Genomic DNA, 21,237 nt, shown 5'->3' on the forward strand with positions numbered 1-21,237 from the left:
AATAAAAATGGGTTTAAATTTAATAGTACAAAGTGCAAGGCCATGTACCTAAGGGCTCATAATCAGAATTTCTGCTCTAAACTGTGGGCTCATCAGCTGGAAACCATAGAGGAGGAAAAGAAAGACCTGGGTGTATTAGTCAGTCTTGGGATGACTGTGAGCCACCAGTGTGATGTGGCTGTGGAAAAAGACAAAGGTGATCCTAGGATACATAAGGTGAGGCATTTCCTGTTGAGACAGGGATGTGTTAATGCCATTGGACAGGGCACTGGCCCGGCCTCATCTGGGAAGCTGTAGAGTTCTGGTCACCCATGTTCAAGAAAGATTAATTTGAACTAGAGCAGGTGCAAAGAAGGGCTGCAAGAATGAGCAGGGAATGGAGGGCCGATCTTACAAGAGAAGACTTGTAGCAGGGTTGCTGTTTATTAAGTGCCTTTTCATGCCTAGGGGTTGCCTTCCCCTTGTTAGCCCCAACCTGTGGGCCCTTTAAAAACTCTGCTATCTGTCTCGTGGCTAACAGCACCCCCATCCGAGGCTATTTTAGTAGCAGAAATGGTTCAAACAACCCTCAGGGTCGCCAGAATAAAATCCATAACCCAAAAGTTCATACTTGGCCTGGTTCTTCTGCCATACTTGGAGCTCTTCCTTGGTCCTGATCTGCTTCACCTGAAGCTGCCAGTCCCAGCCCTTTCTTGCTGGAGTTTAGCCCTCTGGCCCTGGCTTCCTTCTCCTCGCACCCACATCCTCCTCCCAGGCCTTCCTGCTTTGGCAGACCACTCCCAGGCCCTACCTAGCTAGAGACTAGGTTCTGGGTTCCAATCCCCACCCCAACAGGACAGGGGGGTGGGAGTGTTTCCTGAGCTTCACTATACCCACCTGCTGCCCTTTATAGGGCATTACCAGATCCAGCCCAGGTGTCCCTTTTTAGTAATCAAGATTGACTGGCCATAGGCCCTTCAGCTCTTAAGGGACAAGCCACCCTGTTACAGGACTAAAACAGCTTGGTTTGTTTAGCCTAGCGAAACTCTGGCTCGGAGGATCTGATTGCTGTAGAAACACATCGGTGGCAAACACCAAGGAGAGTGAAGAGCTATTTGAGCTGAAGACAAAGTTGGCACAAGAACAAATGGAAATAAACTCGCCCTTAATAAATTGAGGCTGGAAATGAGCAGATTTTTTCTAGCCATCAGAGGAAGGAGATTCTGGACCCTCCTCCCACAGGACCAGGGGGGCAAACACCCTCACTGGGTTTAAGATCGAGTTTGCTACATTTATGAACAGGATTAAATGATGGGTGGCCTGTGATTTCAGAGGTCTGAACTTGGTGACCCAGGAGGTCCCTTCCAGTCCCTCATTCCCAAGGGATGTGACTAATGTCTGTCACATATGGTTTGTTCTCATCCATGTCCCCATCTGGGGGAGAACTGTGTGTGCAGTGGAGTGCTTTGGTCTGGAATGCCCCAGTGCTCCATGTTTATGTCGGAGAAGTGTGTCGTGTGCAGGGAGCGGCGTGTGGGGAGGGTTGGGATGGCCTCAGTTCCTGTGAGAGTTTGTTCCACACACTTGACAGGCAGGATGCATGGTCCAGTGGTTAGGGCCTTAGCCTGGGATCTCAATGATCCAGGTTCAATTCCTTACTCCACCACTTTCTCCCTGTGTGGCCAGAGTCTCTCTGAGCCCCTGTCCATCTGTACAGTGGGGATGACAGCCCTGCCAGCCACACGGGGGGATGGAGGTGGTGAGGAGAAGTACGGTAGAAATTGTGAGGCTCTTGATGCTACAGTAATGGTGTCATGTACCTAAGGTAGGATGGGTTCCTGAGAAGATTCTGTCTCCTGAAGACAAGTTTTGCCTTTATTGCAGACAGTTCTGTTGTGGTCAGAGCAGAGTTGTTGTCCATAGCCCTCATCCTGGATTATAAGGTGCTTTTAGATATCCTGAGCCCTGGCCATGGAGCTCCTTGAAGATAAGGGCTGGGACTTTGAACAGGACTCGATGTTTTGGGGGAAGCCAGTATATAGGGCAGTGATAGATCTGATGGGCTTGCAATGGCCTGTGTTGCTGAGGAGACGGGCTGCCACCTTTTGTACCAGCTGGAGTTTCCTCAGGGCTGATGCTTCACGCCCACATATACTGCATTGCTGCTGACCAGATGGGTGGTGACACAGGCGTGGGTAGCCAAGGCCAGGCCACCGTTCGGCAGAGTCTCTTCACCAAATGGAGAGGATAGAGAACGTTTCTCACAGGTGCTGTTGTGTGAGAGCTTAGCACCAGTAAGAAGTCCAGGAGAACTTCTCAGCTGTGGACCGAATTGCCAGCTGTGGCTGCGAACCTTTACCAGGGGATGCTGCACCGTCACTGCAAACTCTTCCAACTGCTTTTCCTCTGCTCACCAACATCACCTCTGCCTTGCTTGGGCTTCAGTCACCTGTTCAGTATGTCTGCCTGTCTCTCTAAATTATTAATGTATCTTAACCATTTCAACAAATGCTTAAGGGCCTTAAGAACCCAACTATGCTTAGGGCAAAAATTCAAGCTCTCAATTTTTTTCTTGTTTGTTGTTATTACAATAAAGACCATCCTCGGGCTGCAGGAGCAGCGCAGCCCAAGTGGCCGTGCCATACTCCTTGCCGCAGGGCGCTTCTTCCAGGCTGCAGAGGGACATGCAGAATGCCGCAGTGTGAGGGGAAGCTCCTGTTATTAAAAAGAAGAGTAATGAAGTGGTGAAGCATAAGACTGTAAAGAAGGCCTGACCAGGCTGTGAGCACTGGCTGCCGCTGCTGGAGCAAGATTAAAATCTGTAGGGAAATTTTGTTCCTTTGCACGATCAGAAATTAGGCCTAAATTCAATTGCATTCCGCACAATAGCTGGCAGCAACGGAGGTTAAGTGGCCCTGCTCTCTGATGTGTTCCTGTTACTCTGCACTCCCAGCTCATGTGACTGCAGTCTGCTCTTAGAACAGGTCGTCATGGCAACGGATGATTTCTATTACCGTACATGCGAGTTCACATTCTGGGCCTGGCTTACGCTTGGAAATTTCCAGTTAAAATATTTATTTATGAGAAAGCACAAAACTTTAGCAAGGGAGAAAGAGAGAGACTGAAGCCAGGCCGACGTGTGGCCCTGAGTATGCCATGACTGCCTGCTCTCCCCAGACTGCTGAAGGGGAAGCTGGGATACGGACCCAGAAGCCTGGCAGATTTTGGCATAAGGAAATCCAGAGGTCCAAGCGACCTTGAGGAGCTGAAGGTCAGAGTTTCAGTTCCCTCATGCTGCTCAGATTGGGTTAAATTTCAGCCTTTCCCAGCAGGCAGCCGCCCAGCGGAATGAGGGGCTGTACTCGGGGGGGGGGGGGGTGGAAATCGGGCGTCTGGCTGAGGTTCTCATTGAGGAGCTGCCAGAGACCAGCTGGTAGGATCCCGGGGAACCTCTCCCCTCACTGGCTTGTGGCCTGTTCCTGGAATCCCCTGAGAATAGTCTGGCTGCTGAGCTCCTTGGGTACTGTTCATGTACAACGTGGCCTGCACAGGCTCTCACCTGAGGTGAGACCAGGGCCTGCTTGGGAGGCTGGTGGCCCGCAGATGGCTTGGGTCAGGACTGGGGATTCTCACGTGTGGCATGGTTGGGGTCCAGCTGTGCTAAGAGCGCTAGTGAACTAATGTACAGATTCTCCAGGGCCTGCGTCCTGCCCAACGGATCAGGTCACGAGTGGCGTGGTATGCAGTGCAGAGCTAGATGATATATTGGGGGGAAGCTTTGGATCTAATTCTCTTCTCAGACAATCTCATGGACTCAGTGGACAAAGTGGGAGCAGAATTTGGCCCCCTGTATAAGAGCAAGGAGAGCACCTTGGGGAGGGGGAAATCGTGAATGATTTCAAAAGTGAAAGAGAGCTGAGCCAAACATCTCAGCCAAGGGTCAGCAAACCTAGGGACTGACAAAGGGACTCCTGAGGAAATCCAGAGGATGATAAACTTTCTGAGGCGAGCATCACAAGGGGACATCAGCTGGGACATAGACCTGCAGCAGAAGGTGCCAAGAAAAAGCAGGGGAGCCTAGTTAGATTGACGAGAGGAAGGCACAGGGGAGACAGCTGAGGAGGATGCAGGGATCTGGAACTAAAGATGCACATGGAGCCGTTCAGCCGAGGCACCAGAAGGCGATTTCCCATCTAGGGGAGAAATTGGACAAGAGGAAGCTGAGAACTGACAAGAGCCCAGCCAGTGACCAAGAAGCCAGCACTGAAAGGAGACTGCCCAAGGAGAGGAAAGAAAGGACCTTGAAGGGCAACTTGAAAGTGAGGGGTATGTCCAGACCACCTATGAGCCAAACGTGGAGCAGGGTGATGTGCTGCCTCCCAGAGGCCAGGATAAGGACAAGGAGTGTGCCAAAGGACACGGAGCCCACCTGAGAACCAACAGTAACTGAGGAGGCTCAGCAGAGCGCATGGTGACACTTGTGGCCTGGAGCAACTCTGGGGACCATCTGGAGAAACACCAGCACCGGGTGAAGTGAGCAGCACACAGCCCCCATGGAGACACCTCCGGCAGAGGAGAGGATGCTATCCTCCATCCTCACAATGGTCCTAACGGAAAGGGAGGTTCCCACAGTCCAGCTCTCAAACCTCTCCCTGGTATTGCTGGCAGCTGGGCAATGAAGGGGGAGGTGCAGCTGTAAGTCTGGCTGGACAAAGGGCAGAAACCAGCTCTCCTGAAAGCTTGGTGGAAGCTCCCCATTTCCTGCAAAGGCAGTGAGTGATGCAGTGTCCATCCAGCTCACTCCCTGCTTCACTAGTGCCCCCTGCTATTGTCCACAGGGACGGGCGTCCCTGCTGCCATGCCAGCGCTGCACCAGGGTCTCCTGGCATTCAGCAGGCATACATAGCTCTTCTCCCAAGAGACCATGCTAGCAGATACCAGTGAGGAGCATGGTATCCATGCAGAGAGCTGGATGTGCTAAAATGGTGTGAAAGTAACTGGACTACTTGTCCAGAGCTGTGATCTCAGAGCCCCAACACTTGTGCAGTGCCATTGTGCCCTGGTATGCCACATAGAGTATGTGCTGTGCCTGCATGAAATTCCAGCGGAGACCACTGCCCTGCAGGCCTGGGAGCCCCTGGTCGCTGGCGGAGCAGAGCTCTGCAAGTGACATTTGTGCAGATCAGCAGTGCCACCTAGTGAGCGTTTGGTTGAAGTCCTGGCTCTTTTCCAGAGGTCATCAGGCCTCCTCAAAGGCAAGAGAGTGGCTAATGAGGTGAGGTTCTGTAGCGCTGTCTCTGGAGAGACTTCCGGGCAATGTCTAAGCGCAGCAGCCAATGTCTCCCTGCATCCTGATGAGCTACCCCCATTTGTGTGACCTGTTTGCTCTCTGAAAACACTCAGGGAGCTTCAGTTAACCCCAGCCCAAGAAGCTCCTCCACGCACCAACCACCGTGCAGCAGCATGGAGCGCCTGTCGTCGCATTTGCAACCATTGCAATTCGTTTTACGTTTGGGTTTGTTTCTCCTATTTTGTTCCTTGGTAAAATGGCTTCTCAGTGTGAGCTGCAACCTGGTTGCTGTGCCCCTGCCATTCATTCACCCCATTGCTTCAATCCTACCCTCTTGGAGCGCTTTCGTTTAGCCTCCCTGCAGACACATTCTCCTCCACTCACTGCATCCCTTTGACCTGCCCCTTATTCGCACAATGACCTCCCCTTCCCCAGCTTTCCTTGATTGTCAGTTCTGTGTAAGGTATATATCTGCTAGACTAGAACCACAGCAAGATATCATTAAGGATGCAAAGGAAAAAAGTAGAAAGCTGAAAAATGCCAGAATTAAGGATTCTCATGCAACCTGAATTGTGGCCCTTCGTGCATTTGCATTTTGATATGCTCTTCAGCTATGTGATCACATACGATTTTTCCATGGGAATTCTGTCTGATTTTGTACACTGGACAGAATGCTCTGGGAATAAATCAGAGTTGCGTGGTCAGGCAGGCTATCTGGTCAACGCTTGCCTGATGTATTGCAGAAGCTAGATGGGGTGTAGTGACTGAGGCAGGAAACGGCAGGGAGAAAAAGGAGTATTGCCAACCCCACAATTCATAGTTCATGAGTCACACCCCACAAACCATGAGACAGTTTTCCCTAATCTTTTTTCCCTAATTCTCATTCTTGGAAATGGCTGAATTATTCAGCTAAAACTTTCCAAAAAACAGCCTGAGGCAGACACCTGGCACAGAAAATTTCAGCAAAAACAGTTAAAATTGGGGAAGTTATAAGTAACTGAAAACAGGGTCTTATAATGGGAAATGTCAGGCAACCTTACTGATAGATGTATATCCACCTATAGTATCACAATAGCACACAAGAGCCCTGCATGAGCAGGTGTGTGAGGGGCCCTGCCTCCGTGGTGGGAGATCGGGGTGGGGGTGAAGGGATAGACACACACACACACACATCCCCATATATCTGCTCATGCTCCACTTCCCACCAGACAGGAAGCAGCAGCGGTGGCCTGGGCCAGGACTGATCAGGGACTGAGAGAGGCCCTGATCCCTGCCCCAGGCCAGGCTGGATAGCCAGTGCCATGAAGTGAAAGAACCGCCCTGCTGCTCCCCTTTCTCCCTGGGATAGGACTGGGCTGCCCCCTCCACGATGGGACTGGCCCGCTAGCCCCAGAAGCAGGGATGTCCACGTCCGCCTCTGTGCTGTTGGAAAAATCCCAGCTGTTCAGGGTGTGTGGGGGACTCGGGGGCTGTGCATATCCCATGAAATTCAAACACTTTCTCGGGAGGCTGCCAAGGATTTCTAAAAGCCTGCAATTCTCCCGGGGCCTTGCCCCTGTGGCCTCAGCACAAAGAGATTAGTCCACTGGGTCCTATTGCTGAACCTCAGCAAAATAGGGCCAAGCACTGTAGAAGCTTTCACGAGTGACCCACAGAGCCTTTGGGATAGTCCATCCGTCCTTGCAGACTGACCTAATCACAAGAAATGCTGCCACAAGCCAGGTCTCAGGCGGGCCCTCAAAAATACTGTAGCGCGGCAAATGCAACTCCCCGTAAATCCTGGGGTCTGGTTATCTCCAACTGAAGAGTCTGATTGTGGTGCCTCTTTCTTTAGTCATTCCAAGTGTTGGCTTCTTTCTTTGGCTTCCCCTATAGTAACTGGTTTTCCAAACCATACCCACACAGGGACCAGTGTGTGCCCCCCGTGGCTCTGAAAGTCCTTTCTGAGCTGGATCCTGCTGCAGCTTCTTATGGTAGGTTGCAGGATATATGGCAGTCACCGGCAATTCTGTGCCAGTCTTCCTCTTCCTCATCCACCTTCCCTCCCACTTCATCTGGGAACTTGCTTCTCAGAGGCAGCTCTGTCAGCACTCTATTTGTGTTTTGTTTCCTGATTCTGGCAGTTTGCCAAGAGAGGTGGAAGTTTTCAGGCTGTCCTGTGTCTCCTTGGTGGAGCCATGAGGGGAACAGCATGGATTACTGGCTAGTCCTTTTCCCTTTGACTCGGTGAGGCGATGTGCACAGGGATACCCTGCCTTCCCCACACTTTGTGTTCTCCCTTTGGGTTAGACTGAAATAGTCCCATGTCCCCTTTCCTTCTCTCCTGCCCTTCGGGGTTCATTCTCCTTTTCTCCCTCCCCCAGGTCTTTCCAGCTCTGGGCCTGAGGTGCCATACTGCGCTGTGGAGCTTGCAGGTGGCATCTCCCTCTCCGTCCCCTGCCCACACATCTCCTCCAGGGGCTGCACTGCTCCTGAAACAGCCCTTTCTTGCTTGTGCTAGCGGAGTAAGGTGGCTAATGCTTTAATTATACAATTGCAACTAAAGAAAATTCTATACCCAGTTCTTTCTTCTCACCTGCCCTGCTGTCCCTCTCTCTCTCCGCCCCAATCCATGTTACTTCTGCCCAGTATGAACTGGACTAGCTTGGCCATTACTAACCCCTTGCTGTGTAAAACAAAGCCAGCCCTTGGTTGCTGACATGGGTTGCTGGTGTCCCAGCCTGTCTGTAGTGAGAATAAAGGCTGGTCTACATTACAAAGTCAGGTCAACTTAACTACATCACTCTGAGCTGTGAAAAATGTCACACCCTGTGCAGTTTAACTAAGCTGCCGTGAGCCTTGGTGCAGACACCGCAGGTTGATGGACAAAATCTTCCATCAACTTAACTTATTGTCCTTCGCAGAGTGGATTTACTACAGCGATGGGAAACCCCATCTCCTGCTGCAGTGTATGCTCTGGTTGTGCTGTTGCAGAGTTTCTAGCCAGACCCCGAGTCTCCTACCAGGTATACCGTATGTGCTGCAGAAGGGCCCCAGAAGGAGAGCAGGGGACTCAGGCCTTTTCATTTTTATATGGAAAGGGAAAAGACTAAGGGCTGGTCTCCTCTGGGAGCTTACAGGGGCATGGCTGCATCTCCATGCCCCTGAGAGAGGTAGCGATCTAGCCCTCGGTGGAGGCAGTGCTAGCTACCCCCTGGGGGGAGCTGGATTACCTGTGCCGCGGGGAGAACCCCGCCCATCCGTGCAAGGGATGTCTACATTGAGGGCTCATCTACACTTAAAACGCTGCAATGGGACTGCCCATGTCAAAGAGAGGGGCTCTCCCCTCAGTGGAGGTATCCGCCACCCAAGAGCGGGTAGCTAGAGCCAGAGGCGAATTCCCCCATCGACCTAGTGCTGTCTCCACTGGGCGCTAGCTGCGTCGCTCGGGGTGGATTTTTCGTAGCCCTGGCGACACCGGTATCCCGAGCTAACTTCCAAGTGCAGGACAGGGAAACACGACAACCGCAGCACTGCACGATGCGCAGACGCACCCCGGGAGCGAATGCGAAGCTCCAGTCTGTAGCCAAGAGTTAGTTCTGTGGCTTGCAGCCTGTGGGCTGCAGACCCCAGGGGGCCGCAGACTCCGAGTTTTCACAGGGGGCTGCACCTCCATGCAAAATTGTTGATGTCTACAAGTGAAAAAAGGTTGAAAACCACTGGGCTAGAGGAAGGGAATCTGGATTCCTGACACCAAGTGCTACAGGTAGGCCTGCAACTTGATGTCTGTTTCAGCTCAGGTGTTCCCCAGGCAAGGCTTAAGCTGACTCAGTCTAGAACAATCGGGTGCTAACTGAGGGCTTGTCTACACTACCTGCCGGATTGGTGGGCAGTGATCGATCCAGCGGGGATAGATTTATCGCATCTAGACTAGATGCGATAAATCGACCACTGAGCGCTCTCCCGTCGACTCCACCAGAACGAGGAGTGCAAGCAGAGTTGACGGGAGAGCGTCAGCTGTCGACCTACGGCAGTGAAGACACCGTGATAAGTAGATCTAAGTACGTCGACCTCAGCTACGCTATTCACGGAGCTGAAGTTGCGTATCTTGGATCGATCCCGTGTGGTAGTGTAGACAAGCCCTGAGTTACATTAGCAACTCTGTTAACAACCAGGTTCAAATCCCCACCAGAGGGAGCAGAAGGTAATTTGCTCATTATCAACATCCTCCGGCTGTACAAGGAAGTGATCGTCATCAACATCGCAATCCTCAAACCCATCCACACTCTTCCCCACCCTCCAAAAGGGAAGAAGGAGGATCCTGGGAACTACAGGCCAGTCAGCCTTACCTCAGTCCCTGGAAAAATCATGGAGCAGGTCCTCAAGGAATCAATTCTGAAGCACTTAGAGGAGAGGAAAGTGTTCAGGAACAGTCAGCATGGATTCACCAAGGGCAAGTCATGCCTGACTAATCTAATTGCCTTCGATGATGAGATAACTGGCTCTGTGGATGAGGGGAAAGCAGTGGACGTGTTGTTTCTTGACTTTAGCAAAGCTTTTGACACAGTCTCCCACAGTATTCTTGCCAGCAAGTTAAAGAAGTATGGGCTGGATGAATGGACTATAAGGTGGATAGAAAGCTGGCTAGATTGTCGGGCTCAACGGTTAGTGATCAATGGCTCCATGTCTAGTTGGCAGCCGGTGTCAAGTGGAGTGCCCCAAGGGTCAGTCCTCGGGCCAGTTTTGTTCAATATCTTCATTAATGATCTGGAGGATGGTGTGGATTGCACCCTCAGCAAGTTTGCAGGTGACACTAAACTGGGAGGAGAGGTAGGTATGCTGGAGGATAGGGATACAGAGGGACCTAGACAAATTGGAGGATTGGGCCAAAAGAAATCTGATGAGGTTCATCAAGGACAAATGCAGAGTCCTGCACTTAGGACGGAAGAATCCCATGCACCACTACAGACTAGGGACTGAATGGCTCGGCAGCAGTTCTACAGAAAAGGACCTAGGGGGGACAGTGGACGAGAAGCTGGATATGAGTCAACAGTGTGCCCTTGTTGCCAAGAAGGCCAATGGCATTTTGGGATGTATAAGTAGGGGCATTGCCAGCAGATCGAGGGACGTGATGGTTCTCCTCTATTTGACATTGGTGAGGCCTCATCTGGAGTACTGTGTACACTACAAGAAGGATGTGAAAAAATTGGAAAACATCCAGCAGAGGGCAACAGAAATGATTAGGGGACTGGAACACATGACTTATGAGGAGAGGCTGAGGGAACTGGGATTGTTTAGTCTGCGGAAGAGAAGAATGAGGGGGGATTTGATAGCTGCTTTCAACTACCTGAAAGGGGGTTCTAAAGAGGATGGCTCTAGACTGTTCTCAGTGGTAGCAGATGACAGAACGAGGAGTAATGGTCTCAAGTTGCAGTGGGGGAGGTTTAGGTTGGATATTAGGAAAAACTTTTTCACTAGGAGGGTGGTGAAACACTGGAATGGGTTACCTAGGGAGGTGGTGGAATCTCCTTCCTTAGAGGTTTTTAAGGTCAGGCTTGACAAAGCCCTGGCTGGGATGATTTAGTTGGGGATTGGCCCTGCTTTGAGCAGGGGGTGGGACTAGATGACCTCCTGAGGTCCCTTCCAACCCTGATATTCTATGACTCTATGAAAAGGGTCTGATTGCCACAGGATGCCAGGCAGAGCCCTGGAAAGAAATATGAGCAGCAGCCAGCAGAACCTGGCAACATGAAATTGCTCCCCCAACCTCAGGGTGGTAGATAGTTACAGATCAGAAGCAAGTCCCACACCAATAAAAGATCCACTCTTGGAGCTGGCTCTGCTGTCCCCAGAGTAATCCTTTCCTCACTATGAGCCAAACCCTGCCCCTGGGCGGATACTGACCTTCGTGGTGGCCCTTGCATACTGCTGAATCAGAAGCCCCGCTTGCCACTCCCAAAGCCTAGCTAGTCAGGTGCGGAGCGGGGCTTGTAAAAATGCCTCTCATGTCTCCGACTGGGGGGTTCTGCTGCACGCTGCTCCCCAAGGCAGAACTGAGGCCTCCATCCCATCTCAGGGCCAAGACAAACACCAGTTCTGGCCATGGGCTGGGGGGATTTGCTCCTTTCCTGGTAAGCAGCCAGCGGGAGAAGGGACAAGCACCCCTCCAAGCTGCTGTGCTAGGGGAGAAACCTAGAGCTGGCAGGCAGCAGGACTGGGGGAGGGCAGCTGTAACCTCTGCCAGGGAGCTGAGTCTATTGATCTTAGCAAAGACAAGGGCCAAGGGGTGACTTGATCCGAGGCTGTAAGTATCCACATGGGAACTGATATCTAATAATAGGCTCTTCAGCCGAACAGACAAAGGTCGAACACAATCTAAGGGCTGGGAGTTGAAGCTGGACAAACTCAAACTGGAAATAAGGCTCACATTTTTAACAGAGAGGCAGGCTAATTAACCCTTGGAACAGTTTAGTGAGGGTCTTGGGGGATTCTCTATCACTGATCATTTTAAATCAAGATTGGATGCTTTTCTAGAAGATCTGCTGTAGGGATTATTGTGGGGCAGGTCTCTGGCCTGTGCTGTGCAGGCGGTCAGACTAGATGACCACAGTGGTCCCTGCTGGCCTTGAAATCTCTGAATCGCCAGTGCTTAGGGCACTCACTGCGATGGGGAGGCTCTCTCATGGTAAGTTTAAGTTTAACATACGAAGGTCTGGAAAGATGCAGGGAGGGCACTGACAGACCATTAACTTGGCCCTCTAGTGACACCAGGAAGGGATATAAAAGGGAGGAAAAAATCAAACATGTCTTTAACAATCAGTTTAATCTAATCTGAGATCTCAGAACTGCCTGCAGAGTGTCACTGCAGGGCACAGGTAAGGGTTCTGCTGAACGAGGAACTTTCAGTTATACGCAGTGGTGTTGCAGCTGTGTCCGTCTCAGGATAGTCTGGAGACAAGGTGAGGGAGCTAGTAGCTTTTATTGGACCAACTTCTGTTGGGGAGAGACAAGCTCTCAAGTTTACACAGAGCCCTTCTTCAGTTTGAAGAATAACAGGGTCAAATCACCATTCAGTTTCCTCCCCCTGCCCCCCCCCCATGTAGTCTATTCACCTGTGTGACCTGCAATCATATCACTGCTGTGGGAGGGGTTTTAGCCCAAGACACCCACAGCTTCCCCTCCATGAGGGGGCCATAGCCTGCCAGGGCAGCCCCAAAGGGCAGTAAGTGAAATCTGTCACTATAAAGCAGATTTTCTAATCCTCCATCATTCTCCTGGCTCGTCTCTGAACCCTTTCCAGATGATCAACATCCCAACTGTGGGCGGCACCAGAACTGGACACTGGTTCAACCACTGCTGGAATCCTGTGCTAGATACAGAAGTAAAATAACTTCTCTGCTCCTACTCGCCCACGGCTATACGTCCAAGGGTCACATTAGCTCTTCTGGTCACAAAGTCACATTGGGAACTCGTATTCAGCAGATTACCTCTCACGACCCTCAAACCATTTTCAGAGTCCCTGCTTCCCAGGGTAGAGTCCCTTGTCCTGTAAGTGCGGCCCACAGTCTTTGCTTTTAGCCACATTAAAATGCATTGTTTGCTTGCACCTAGTTTACCAAGCGACCCAGCTGGCTCTGTATCAGTGACCTGTCTTCTTCATTACAGTAGAATCTCAAAGATACAAACAGCAGAGTTATGGACTTGCTGGTCAACCGGACACCCTGTGAAACTGGAAGTAATTAATCAGGCAGCAGCAGAAATTTAAAAAAAAAAAAAAAAAAGTCAAATACTGTACTGCCTCAAGGCTTTAGCCCAGGGGCTCTCAGCTTCAGCCACAGGTGGTTGGGGCTGCAGCTGCAGGGCGGGGAGGAGGGGGGTCAGGGCTCCGGGCAGCGGGGACTTGGGGCTTCTGACCCTTGGGAGAACCTGGGCTCAGGGCTTTAGACCAGGGAGGAGTGCTGAAGCTCAGGGCTTCAGCCCCGCTGCACTGTTTCTGGCTTCAGCCCTGCCAGAAATCAGGGGTTTAGCTCCATGGCTCCGTTCCCAGCTTCAGCCCACCAGGGATCGGGGCTTTAGCTATAGTTTTGGCCCCAGCACTCCCCCCATAGCTAAAGCCCCAAGCCCCAGCGTGCCCCCCAGGCTGAAACAGGGAGCGGAGACGTGGGGAACCCCGGAGCCCCCCCTACAGGGTAGAAGCCGGGAATGGAGCCACAGGGCTGAAGCCCTGAGCCCCAGTGCTTCCTCCAGGTCTAAAGCCCTGAGCCCTGGTGCTCCCGCGGGACAGAAGCCCTGAGCCCCCTACTCAGAGCCCCGACGGCCCCTAGGGTCAGAAGTCCCGACCTCCCCGCAAAGCCCTGACCCCACCCTGCGGCTGCAGACCCAACTCCCCTGTGGCTGAAGTCTGTAACATCTTGTTCAGAATTATGGAACATTTCAGAGTTATGGGCAACCTCCATTCCCAAGGTATCTATAACTGAGGTTCTACAGGATTTACCTTGCCCCCAATTTTTGTGTCATCTTCAAACTTTATCAGTGATGATTTTGTTTTCTTCCAAGTTATTGATAAAAACCTTAAATAGCATAGGGACAAGACCTGGTCCCTGCAGCACCCTGCTGGAAAGAGACCCACTCAATAATTCCTCTACAGTTACAATTTGAGACCTAGCAGGTAGCCGGGTTTTAATCTATTTAATTTGTGCCACGTTAATTTTATATCACTGTCATGTGGTACTGAGTCTGGTGGTGTCTCTGACTCCGGTTGGTTTGGCTTTTTCACAAAAAACTTCAAGAGGTTGAGGTGGCCACTCCATCTTGCTGCAGCACAAACACAAGCTCCAAAACCTCCACCTTTTGCAAAATGGGGTTCTTGCTTTCCAGCCAGCCTCACTTGTAACAGCTATTCAGAGTGTTTGATCAGAGGGAGCATGCTGCATGCCAAAGGCTGGTCAGGGTGCTGTGCCCTCCTGGATACCTGCAACACACCCCTCTGTGGAAGGGCCCTGGAGAGCTGGCCAGATTGATTTTATAACACCCAGGAGATTCTCCAAAAGTGGGGAAATTGCCAGCTACCCCTCTGGAGCAGCTTTCCAGTCACTGCTTGCTGCCTGAGCATCCCCCTGCAGCCTTAGCAGAGCTGAAGTAGCTGGGCCAAGTTCTGTGTATAGCATCTTCCCGAAATGCCTGGCATCCCAGCTCCCAAGGGTTAAAACAAGCATTTCTACCCCACCTAGCTGATGGGCTCTGAAACATGGAGTCACTCCCTGGGCCAGGCCAGACTGGTTAAGTATCATTTTCAGCTCTTGCTTTTGCCTGATCCATTCCTGTGCGGAAAGGAGGAACCGTTTTGATGGCAGGGTCTTTAAAAGGAGGTGGCTGCGGTTTGCAGTGCTGGGAGGTGCAGATTGGGGATGGAGCCAGGCCTTCTGTGCAAGTGAGGAGGTCGTCGGGGGCAAAACAAATGCAATTTATCCCATAGTTACAGACCCAAACGAGTTTATTCCTTGGTGTCATCACCCTCATGTGCAATAAACATACATAAGAGCAGATTTTTCAGACACTTTAGGCAGGCTAGTGAGCATGCAAATGCACCTGCTGTCAGGCACCTTATCAGCACGCAAAGCAAAAGAGCAGCTAATTGGCCCTCTTGTCCCATTCAGGAGGCCAAAAGTTGAATGAGCCAAGGAGCCATCACCGCTTGCTCTGCCCTCTGGTCGTTCATCTCTGGCTGCAGGCCCAACCCTGCAGCCCCTGCTGTGGCCCAGCTGATATACTTAAGAGGTGCTCAGGTCCCCACCTCGCACCAGTGTGAAATGCACCATCCAAACTACAGAAACCCACTTTAAGACACATTAAAATAGGGCAGTGATAGCTGGGTACAGCTTTGTTGCTGCTTTTCCCCTGCCCTGCACATCGGCTGCCACCTCTCCCTCCCTCTGTGGCAATGGCGGCAGCGAGGGCCTCTTCCTACCTCCACTGAACAGCCTTGGCCTTCTGCTAGTGAAAATAGTGGGAAAAGAAAGAGCCCGTCTTGGAGCCAGATAGTGTAGAGCAGGGGTTCTCACCCTCTTTCTTTCTGTGCCCCCCCCAACATGCTATAAAAACTCCAGGCCCTCGCAGGGAGAGGGGGACCCTTAGTCATAGGTGTACTTTGAATTCTATTTGGCGGGGGGGGCACAGGGCTCGAGCCCCACAGGGGAACCGGAACTCAGGTCTCAGGCCTTCAGCCCCACGGCTCTCAGTTTCAGCCCTGTAGGAGGTGCTGGGGCTTGGGGCTTTAGCCCTGTGCGGGGGGTTGGGGCTCCAGGATTCAGCCGCCTGGCGCCCAGCTTCAGCTCGTCAGGAGCACCAAGGCTCAGGGCTTTAGCCCAGCAGCTCCCACTTTTAGCCCCATGAGGGGCGAGGGGCTCCAGCTGCAGGGATCCGTGGCCCCCCTGAAACGGCTTGTGGGCCCCCATTCAGGCAGACACTCTCCCCATCTCCACTTGGCTGTTGGGCTCTTGCTTACCAAGTGCTGGCCTGCTACTGCCTCCAGTCAATTCGTTCAGCTGGAGGCCTCTGATGTTCCCATTTACTGCCATGCACACAGAGGGCTAGACAGCTTTTTTCACTATTGATCTGATGCTTTAAGGGGAAGAAAAACCTCTTTGGCTGTCTAAACACTATTGATCCATGCCAGGGAGCCACGCCGCCAGGGAAGGGCGTGGAGGGATTGAAATCTAATTTCCAACAACTTGTTTCTGTTATTTCTACCCTTTCGGACAGGTAGCAACACGGAGCAACAGCCTCAGTCAGGGTGGTCGATAGCTCCGCCGAGAGCACAGCACGTTCCTGCTAGGGCCTTCCAGTGGCTACAGGGCTGGGGTTACAGAGGCTGGAGGTGCGAGCCAGCCTCTGCCCTCCCCACCCCTGCAGTGGCTTTCTGCTTTGAGTCGTCCAGAGATCCTGGAGAAGGCTGGCAGGTGCCCCCACCCTGACCTCTCTCTCATGCCACATGAGCTCCTGGCCCAGCTGTATGTACGATGCCAGCAAGGCCAGCTAGTTACACTGTCCGCTTGCAATGCAGGCTGCAGAGAGGAGTGAGGTGCTGCAGAGCTTGCAGAAGGACAGCCAAGCACAGCAGTGGAGGACAGCAGAGCAGGACAGGACCATCCTCACACTGCAGAGCCAGCTGCAGAAACACCTGGAAAAGCACCAGGGCACTGAAGAGCAGGTACTGCAGGGGTGGGCGTGTCCAGCAGGGTCTGTCCAATGGGGACCAGGCACTGCTCTCAGGAAAGGGACTGGCTAGAAAGGGGTGGGGGGGGGCTTCACTCTGGATAAGGGTTATTTGCTACATCCAGGTGCTCAAAGTGAGCAAGAGGAAATCTGTTGGCAGGTCCTGGCCCTCCACTCACCCATGGCTAGCCTCAGGAGATGCGGCCCAGGATTTCTGCTTCAGAAACTGAAAGAGATTAGGCAACGTCCTGCCTTAGAGACTTCTTAGCTATCCAGGGTCCCTTCCCCATCGACCTGGGAAGTGCTTGTCATCAGAGAGCACCTGTTGTCCTAAGGAATCCTAAGGCACCCTTAACATCCCGAGGGATCGCCTTAGCTGACATAGTGCAGTCAGGTCTGGGGGGAAACATGGCAGCCATGTAATGGCCACAGCAGCATTACACAAGGACATAGGGCAGGAAGTGATACTGCTCCTGTGAAGAGTGGCGGGGAACTAGAATGACTGCAAGCATGGGCGACACTGACATGCCCCAAGCCCCGTGCACTCTGGCACCTGTCCCACTGCCTGGACATGCTGGGATCTCCCATGTCACGTCAGGACTAAGCCAGCCCAGCTTAGGCAAGGCTGTGGGTGCCCGGCTTCACTCGAGAAGGCTTGTGGCTGCATTTGGAGAGGCCCAGGCTGAACTCCAAGTCCCTCTCACAGCTGCATCAGCCCTGCAGCTCCTCATTCTTATGAGTGAGGTTGGCGGGTGGGAGCCTGCTGTCCTCACCTCCTGGTCGTCTGCCTCAGAGAGGGGACAGGACAGAGTATTGTGAAATCCATCAGGAATCAGTGGCCCTGGTTCTGCGCTTACCTCCTTCTGTGTAACACGTTGGCTGCCATGGCATTTTCATTGTGAGAGCAGGATCAGGCCCACAGACTTTCAGCCCGTGCTCTCCATCCTGCACCCAGCCCCTCCTGCCCTGCTTTACCAGGAGCGCTGAGACTCCTTCCAGGACAGGAGCCTGCATTGCACATGAGCCAGCAGATTAGGCACAATAAGCAGAAAGAGGAGGAACTGTGCAGGGTCCTGACAGACGTGGTGAAGTGACGATCAGAACTGTCACTCTAGTGGAAGTCACTGCTATTAAACTAGAAATCAGTGTCTTGTGCTTCCTGCAGCAGCACCTCGCTTTGATTGCTGTCCTGAACCTTAGAGACTCGGCAGTTCAGTGCTGAACTGACCACAGGGTGTTTAACCCACGTGCTGCTGGAGGCCAGTCTCTCTTTGGGAGGGTTTGCTCTCATTGGGTTCTGCCGGGGAGTGGCTGGCTCCTTGCTGAGCTGGAGCACAGGGGAGCAGCACCGGCTCTCAGGCGGGCTCTGTAGATGAACTGGCCCTGTACGGAGGGGGGTTCGGTGCCCTTGTGGGAGGACGCTCCAGAAAGCTGCTAGAGTGGACAGAGCGGTGAGATCTAGGGAAGACTTGACCAGATGCCAGCATGGCCCCATCCAGCCAGCGCAAGACTAAACGAGGGACCTCGTTAAAGCCGACATTCTCAGCCTGCTGCTGTGAAACACTGACTAACCTGCTGCTTCTGGGACTCTGTTTTCGGTGCATTTACTAATCTGGGCTCTCCGCATTTTAGCTCTAGGACCAGATTTTGACAGGCACAGACGAGCAAATCCCCTGTGCAGTGCCCGTGCCGCATCAACTGCATGAGCGCCAAGTAACGCACCAGTTCCTGCCTTTGAAAAGCTGGCCCATCAGCCTGATTGGTGCCACATAACTAGCAATATAGTCACCTCCCCCTCGCAGGCTGAGGGTGTTCTGCAGCTGTGGCCAGCCCCAAAGCAGGACACAATCGGGTTCTCCTCTCTCACACCCTGTCGACCCAGGGCACAAGACTGACAATCCTGAGAGACTCTTTAAGCTCACAAGGGAGTCAACTGCAGGAATTTTCTGAGGTACCAGTTAGATTTTAAACCTGGAACCTAGATTTGCCAATTGGCTACGTGTTCTAGCGTATCTAGAATGGAATCGAACAGAATAAGCCCCTGTGTGTTGAGTCCAGGGAGCATTAGCTCTGTAGATGAACTGGGGTCTTTTCAGGTCAACTTTTAACTTGAACGGTATTTCTCAAATCAGGACACTTGATTATTCTTAACCAGTTAACAGTTTATTAATTCATGCAGAGCCACATCAATATACAATCAGCAGTTCACCAGGCAAGTGTAAACACAACCAGTGTTCTAGGCAAGTACTAAATACACCAATACAGTCCAGAGTAGGGCTGATGCTAGCAGTTACACAGAGGAACAATGCAAATCACCAAGATTTCATATTACATTTACTTCTGACATCAGTCATCAATTCTTAGTACCCAATACATTTATCATGCTTTCAGTACTTCTCCAAGCAGTAAGAATATTCTTGTCTTTAAGGGACTTTCAAGAATACGGTCCCAGGTATTTGAGTGGATTGGTCCAAAAGGGGCAGGTTTAGAATATGAAAAGCAATTGTTTGAAGTTATGGTTCAGATCTCTCTTAGGTCAGTTTGCTTGAATTTATAAAGGAGGTCATGCATATAGCATTAGCCAGAATCTAAAATGCGGTTATTTGATGTCTCACTACAGAGTGTCAACTTCATCCAGATAAACTTCAGTTATTTATGTGAAAGAACAGAAGGAGAAACAATCTCTGAAATGTATCAGGAGGTAGCTGTGTTAGTCTGTAAAAAACAAGGAGTCCGGTGGCACCTTAAAGACTAACAGCTTTACTTGAGCATAAGCTTTTGTGGGTAAAAACCCCACTTCTTCAGATGCATGGAGTGAAAATTACAGATGCAGACATAAATATACTGACACATGAAGAGAAGGGAGTTACCTCACAAGTGGAGAACCAGTGTTGACAGGGCCAATTCGATCAGGGTGGATGTGGTCCACTCCCAACAATAGAAATGGAAATGGAATCTCACCACTTACTTGTTGCACTGGGGATTCTGCAGCTTTGGTCAGCCCTGGGCTGTGCCGTCTGCTGATGACCTCAGTTGTGTCTACGCTGAGTCTGGGATTCACTGGAGGCACCCTCGGATTTCTATCGGTCATTTGCCAGCTGGCGCTCAGCTTTCAACTTGCTCACTTTCTCTGCTGCTTCCATCAATATCCAGTAGATGGTGGAAGTGTATAGGAAATTTCTCCAATGTTTCTTTTATTCAGAGGGTTTGATCCATTTCATGGATAAAGCCCTACACAGATACAAAATTTGCATTCACATCTGCTCTGCAATCTGCAAAAATCATCTGGGGATATCCACATCTGCAGATATAAAACGGATATCTGCAGATTTGCCGGGCTCTATTAATAGAATCAGAAAACCATAGGGTTAGAGGGACTGCAAGGGTCATGCAGGATTTGTTGTGTCTAACCATCCAAGACAGGTGGCTCCAGCCTCCTTTTGAAAACCTCCAGGGAAGGCGCGTCCAGGACCTCTGAATCAGAAAGCTGTCCCATGCACATGCTAAGAATTTGCAGGATGTATTATGTTTTGCAGCAGTTGCCTTCCAACAGATATCAGGGAAGTAAAATCCCCCATCAATACTAGCTCATGTGTTAGTTAATCTTGTTGCCTGCTTGTAGACTAACTCATCCACTTCCTCTTCCTGATTTTGTGTCTATAATAGACCCCCCACCCTAACATCGCTACGGTTCTGTTCCCTTATCCTCACCCAGAGACTCTCAGTAGGCCTGTCGCTCACTTCCCCTTGGATCTCGGAGCAAATGTAGCCAGTCTTGATGTACAGCTCAACTCCTCCTCCTTTTTCCCCATACCTGTCCTTTCGGAACAAGCTATAGCCCTCAACGTTGGTACGCCAATCGTGGGTGTTGTTCCCACCAAGTCTCTGTGATGCCGATGTTAAGTTATAATTTTCTTTATCTACTATGACTTCCAGTTCATCCTGCTTGTTCCCCATACTCCTTGCATTTGTATAGAGGCATCGAAGATATTTTTCAGACTGCAGACTGTTGCTTTTCCTCTTGCCTTTTTAATACAGTTGTGATTTCTAGTCCCTTCTCCAGAAATTACCCCTTGCCTTTGTCTTCGTTACTTGAGCCTAGATGCGAATTGGCCGGATTTTTGTCACCATCCCTAGGTTAAAGCTGTGCTTATCAGGTTAGCCAGACAATGACCAAAGATGCTCTTCTCAGTATTGGATAGGTGGAGCCCATCCCAGCACAGTAATCCACTTCCCTGGAACATCAGCTCATCGTTGAAAAAGCCAAAGCCCTCTTGCCAACACCACCTGCGTAGCCATGCATTTACTTCCACGATTCGATGGTCACTACCCAGGCCTCTTCCTTCAACAGGGAGACTGGACGAGAACCCCACTTGCACCCCAAACTCTTTTATCCTTCTTCCCAGAGCCACGTAATCTGCAGTGATCTGCTCCAGGTCATAGAATCATAGAATATCAGGGTTGGAAGGGACCTCAGGAGGTCATCTAGTCCAACCCCCTGCTCAATCCCCAATTAAATCATTTGTCAAGCCTGACCTTAAAAATTTCTAAGGAAGGAGATTCTACCACCTCTCTAGGTAACGCATTCCAGTGTTTCACCACCCTCCTAGTGAAAAAGTTTTTCCTAATATCCAACCTAAACCTCCCCCACTGCAACTTGAGACCATTACTCCTTGTCCTGTCATCTTCTACCACTGAGAATAGTCTAGAACCATCCTCTTTGGAACCACCTCTCAGGTAGTTGAAAGCAGCTATCAAATCCCCCCTCATTCTTC

General features: G+C 51.3%; 1 protein-coding gene across 1 annotated transcript in view; it reads left to right on the forward strand.

Annotated features, from left to right (window-relative positions):
• LOC140896510 (uncharacterized) overlaps nt 1-21,237 on the forward strand; it is a 347,929-nt gene that overhangs the window by 319,773 nt on the left and 6,919 nt on the right. Inside the window, exon 13 of the mRNA XM_073308434.1 lies at nt 16,311-16,457. Within this exon, the coding sequence (XP_073164535.1) occupies nt 16,311-16,457 (147 nt within the window). The remainder of the gene's footprint in view (nt 1-16,310; nt 16,458-21,237) is intronic.

The sequence above is a fragment of the Lepidochelys kempii genome, chromosome 12 (assembly GCF_965140265.1).
Source record: "Lepidochelys kempii isolate rLepKem1 chromosome 12, rLepKem1.hap2, whole genome shotgun sequence".
Taxonomy (NCBI): Eukaryota; Metazoa; Chordata; order Testudines; family Cheloniidae; genus Lepidochelys; species Lepidochelys kempii.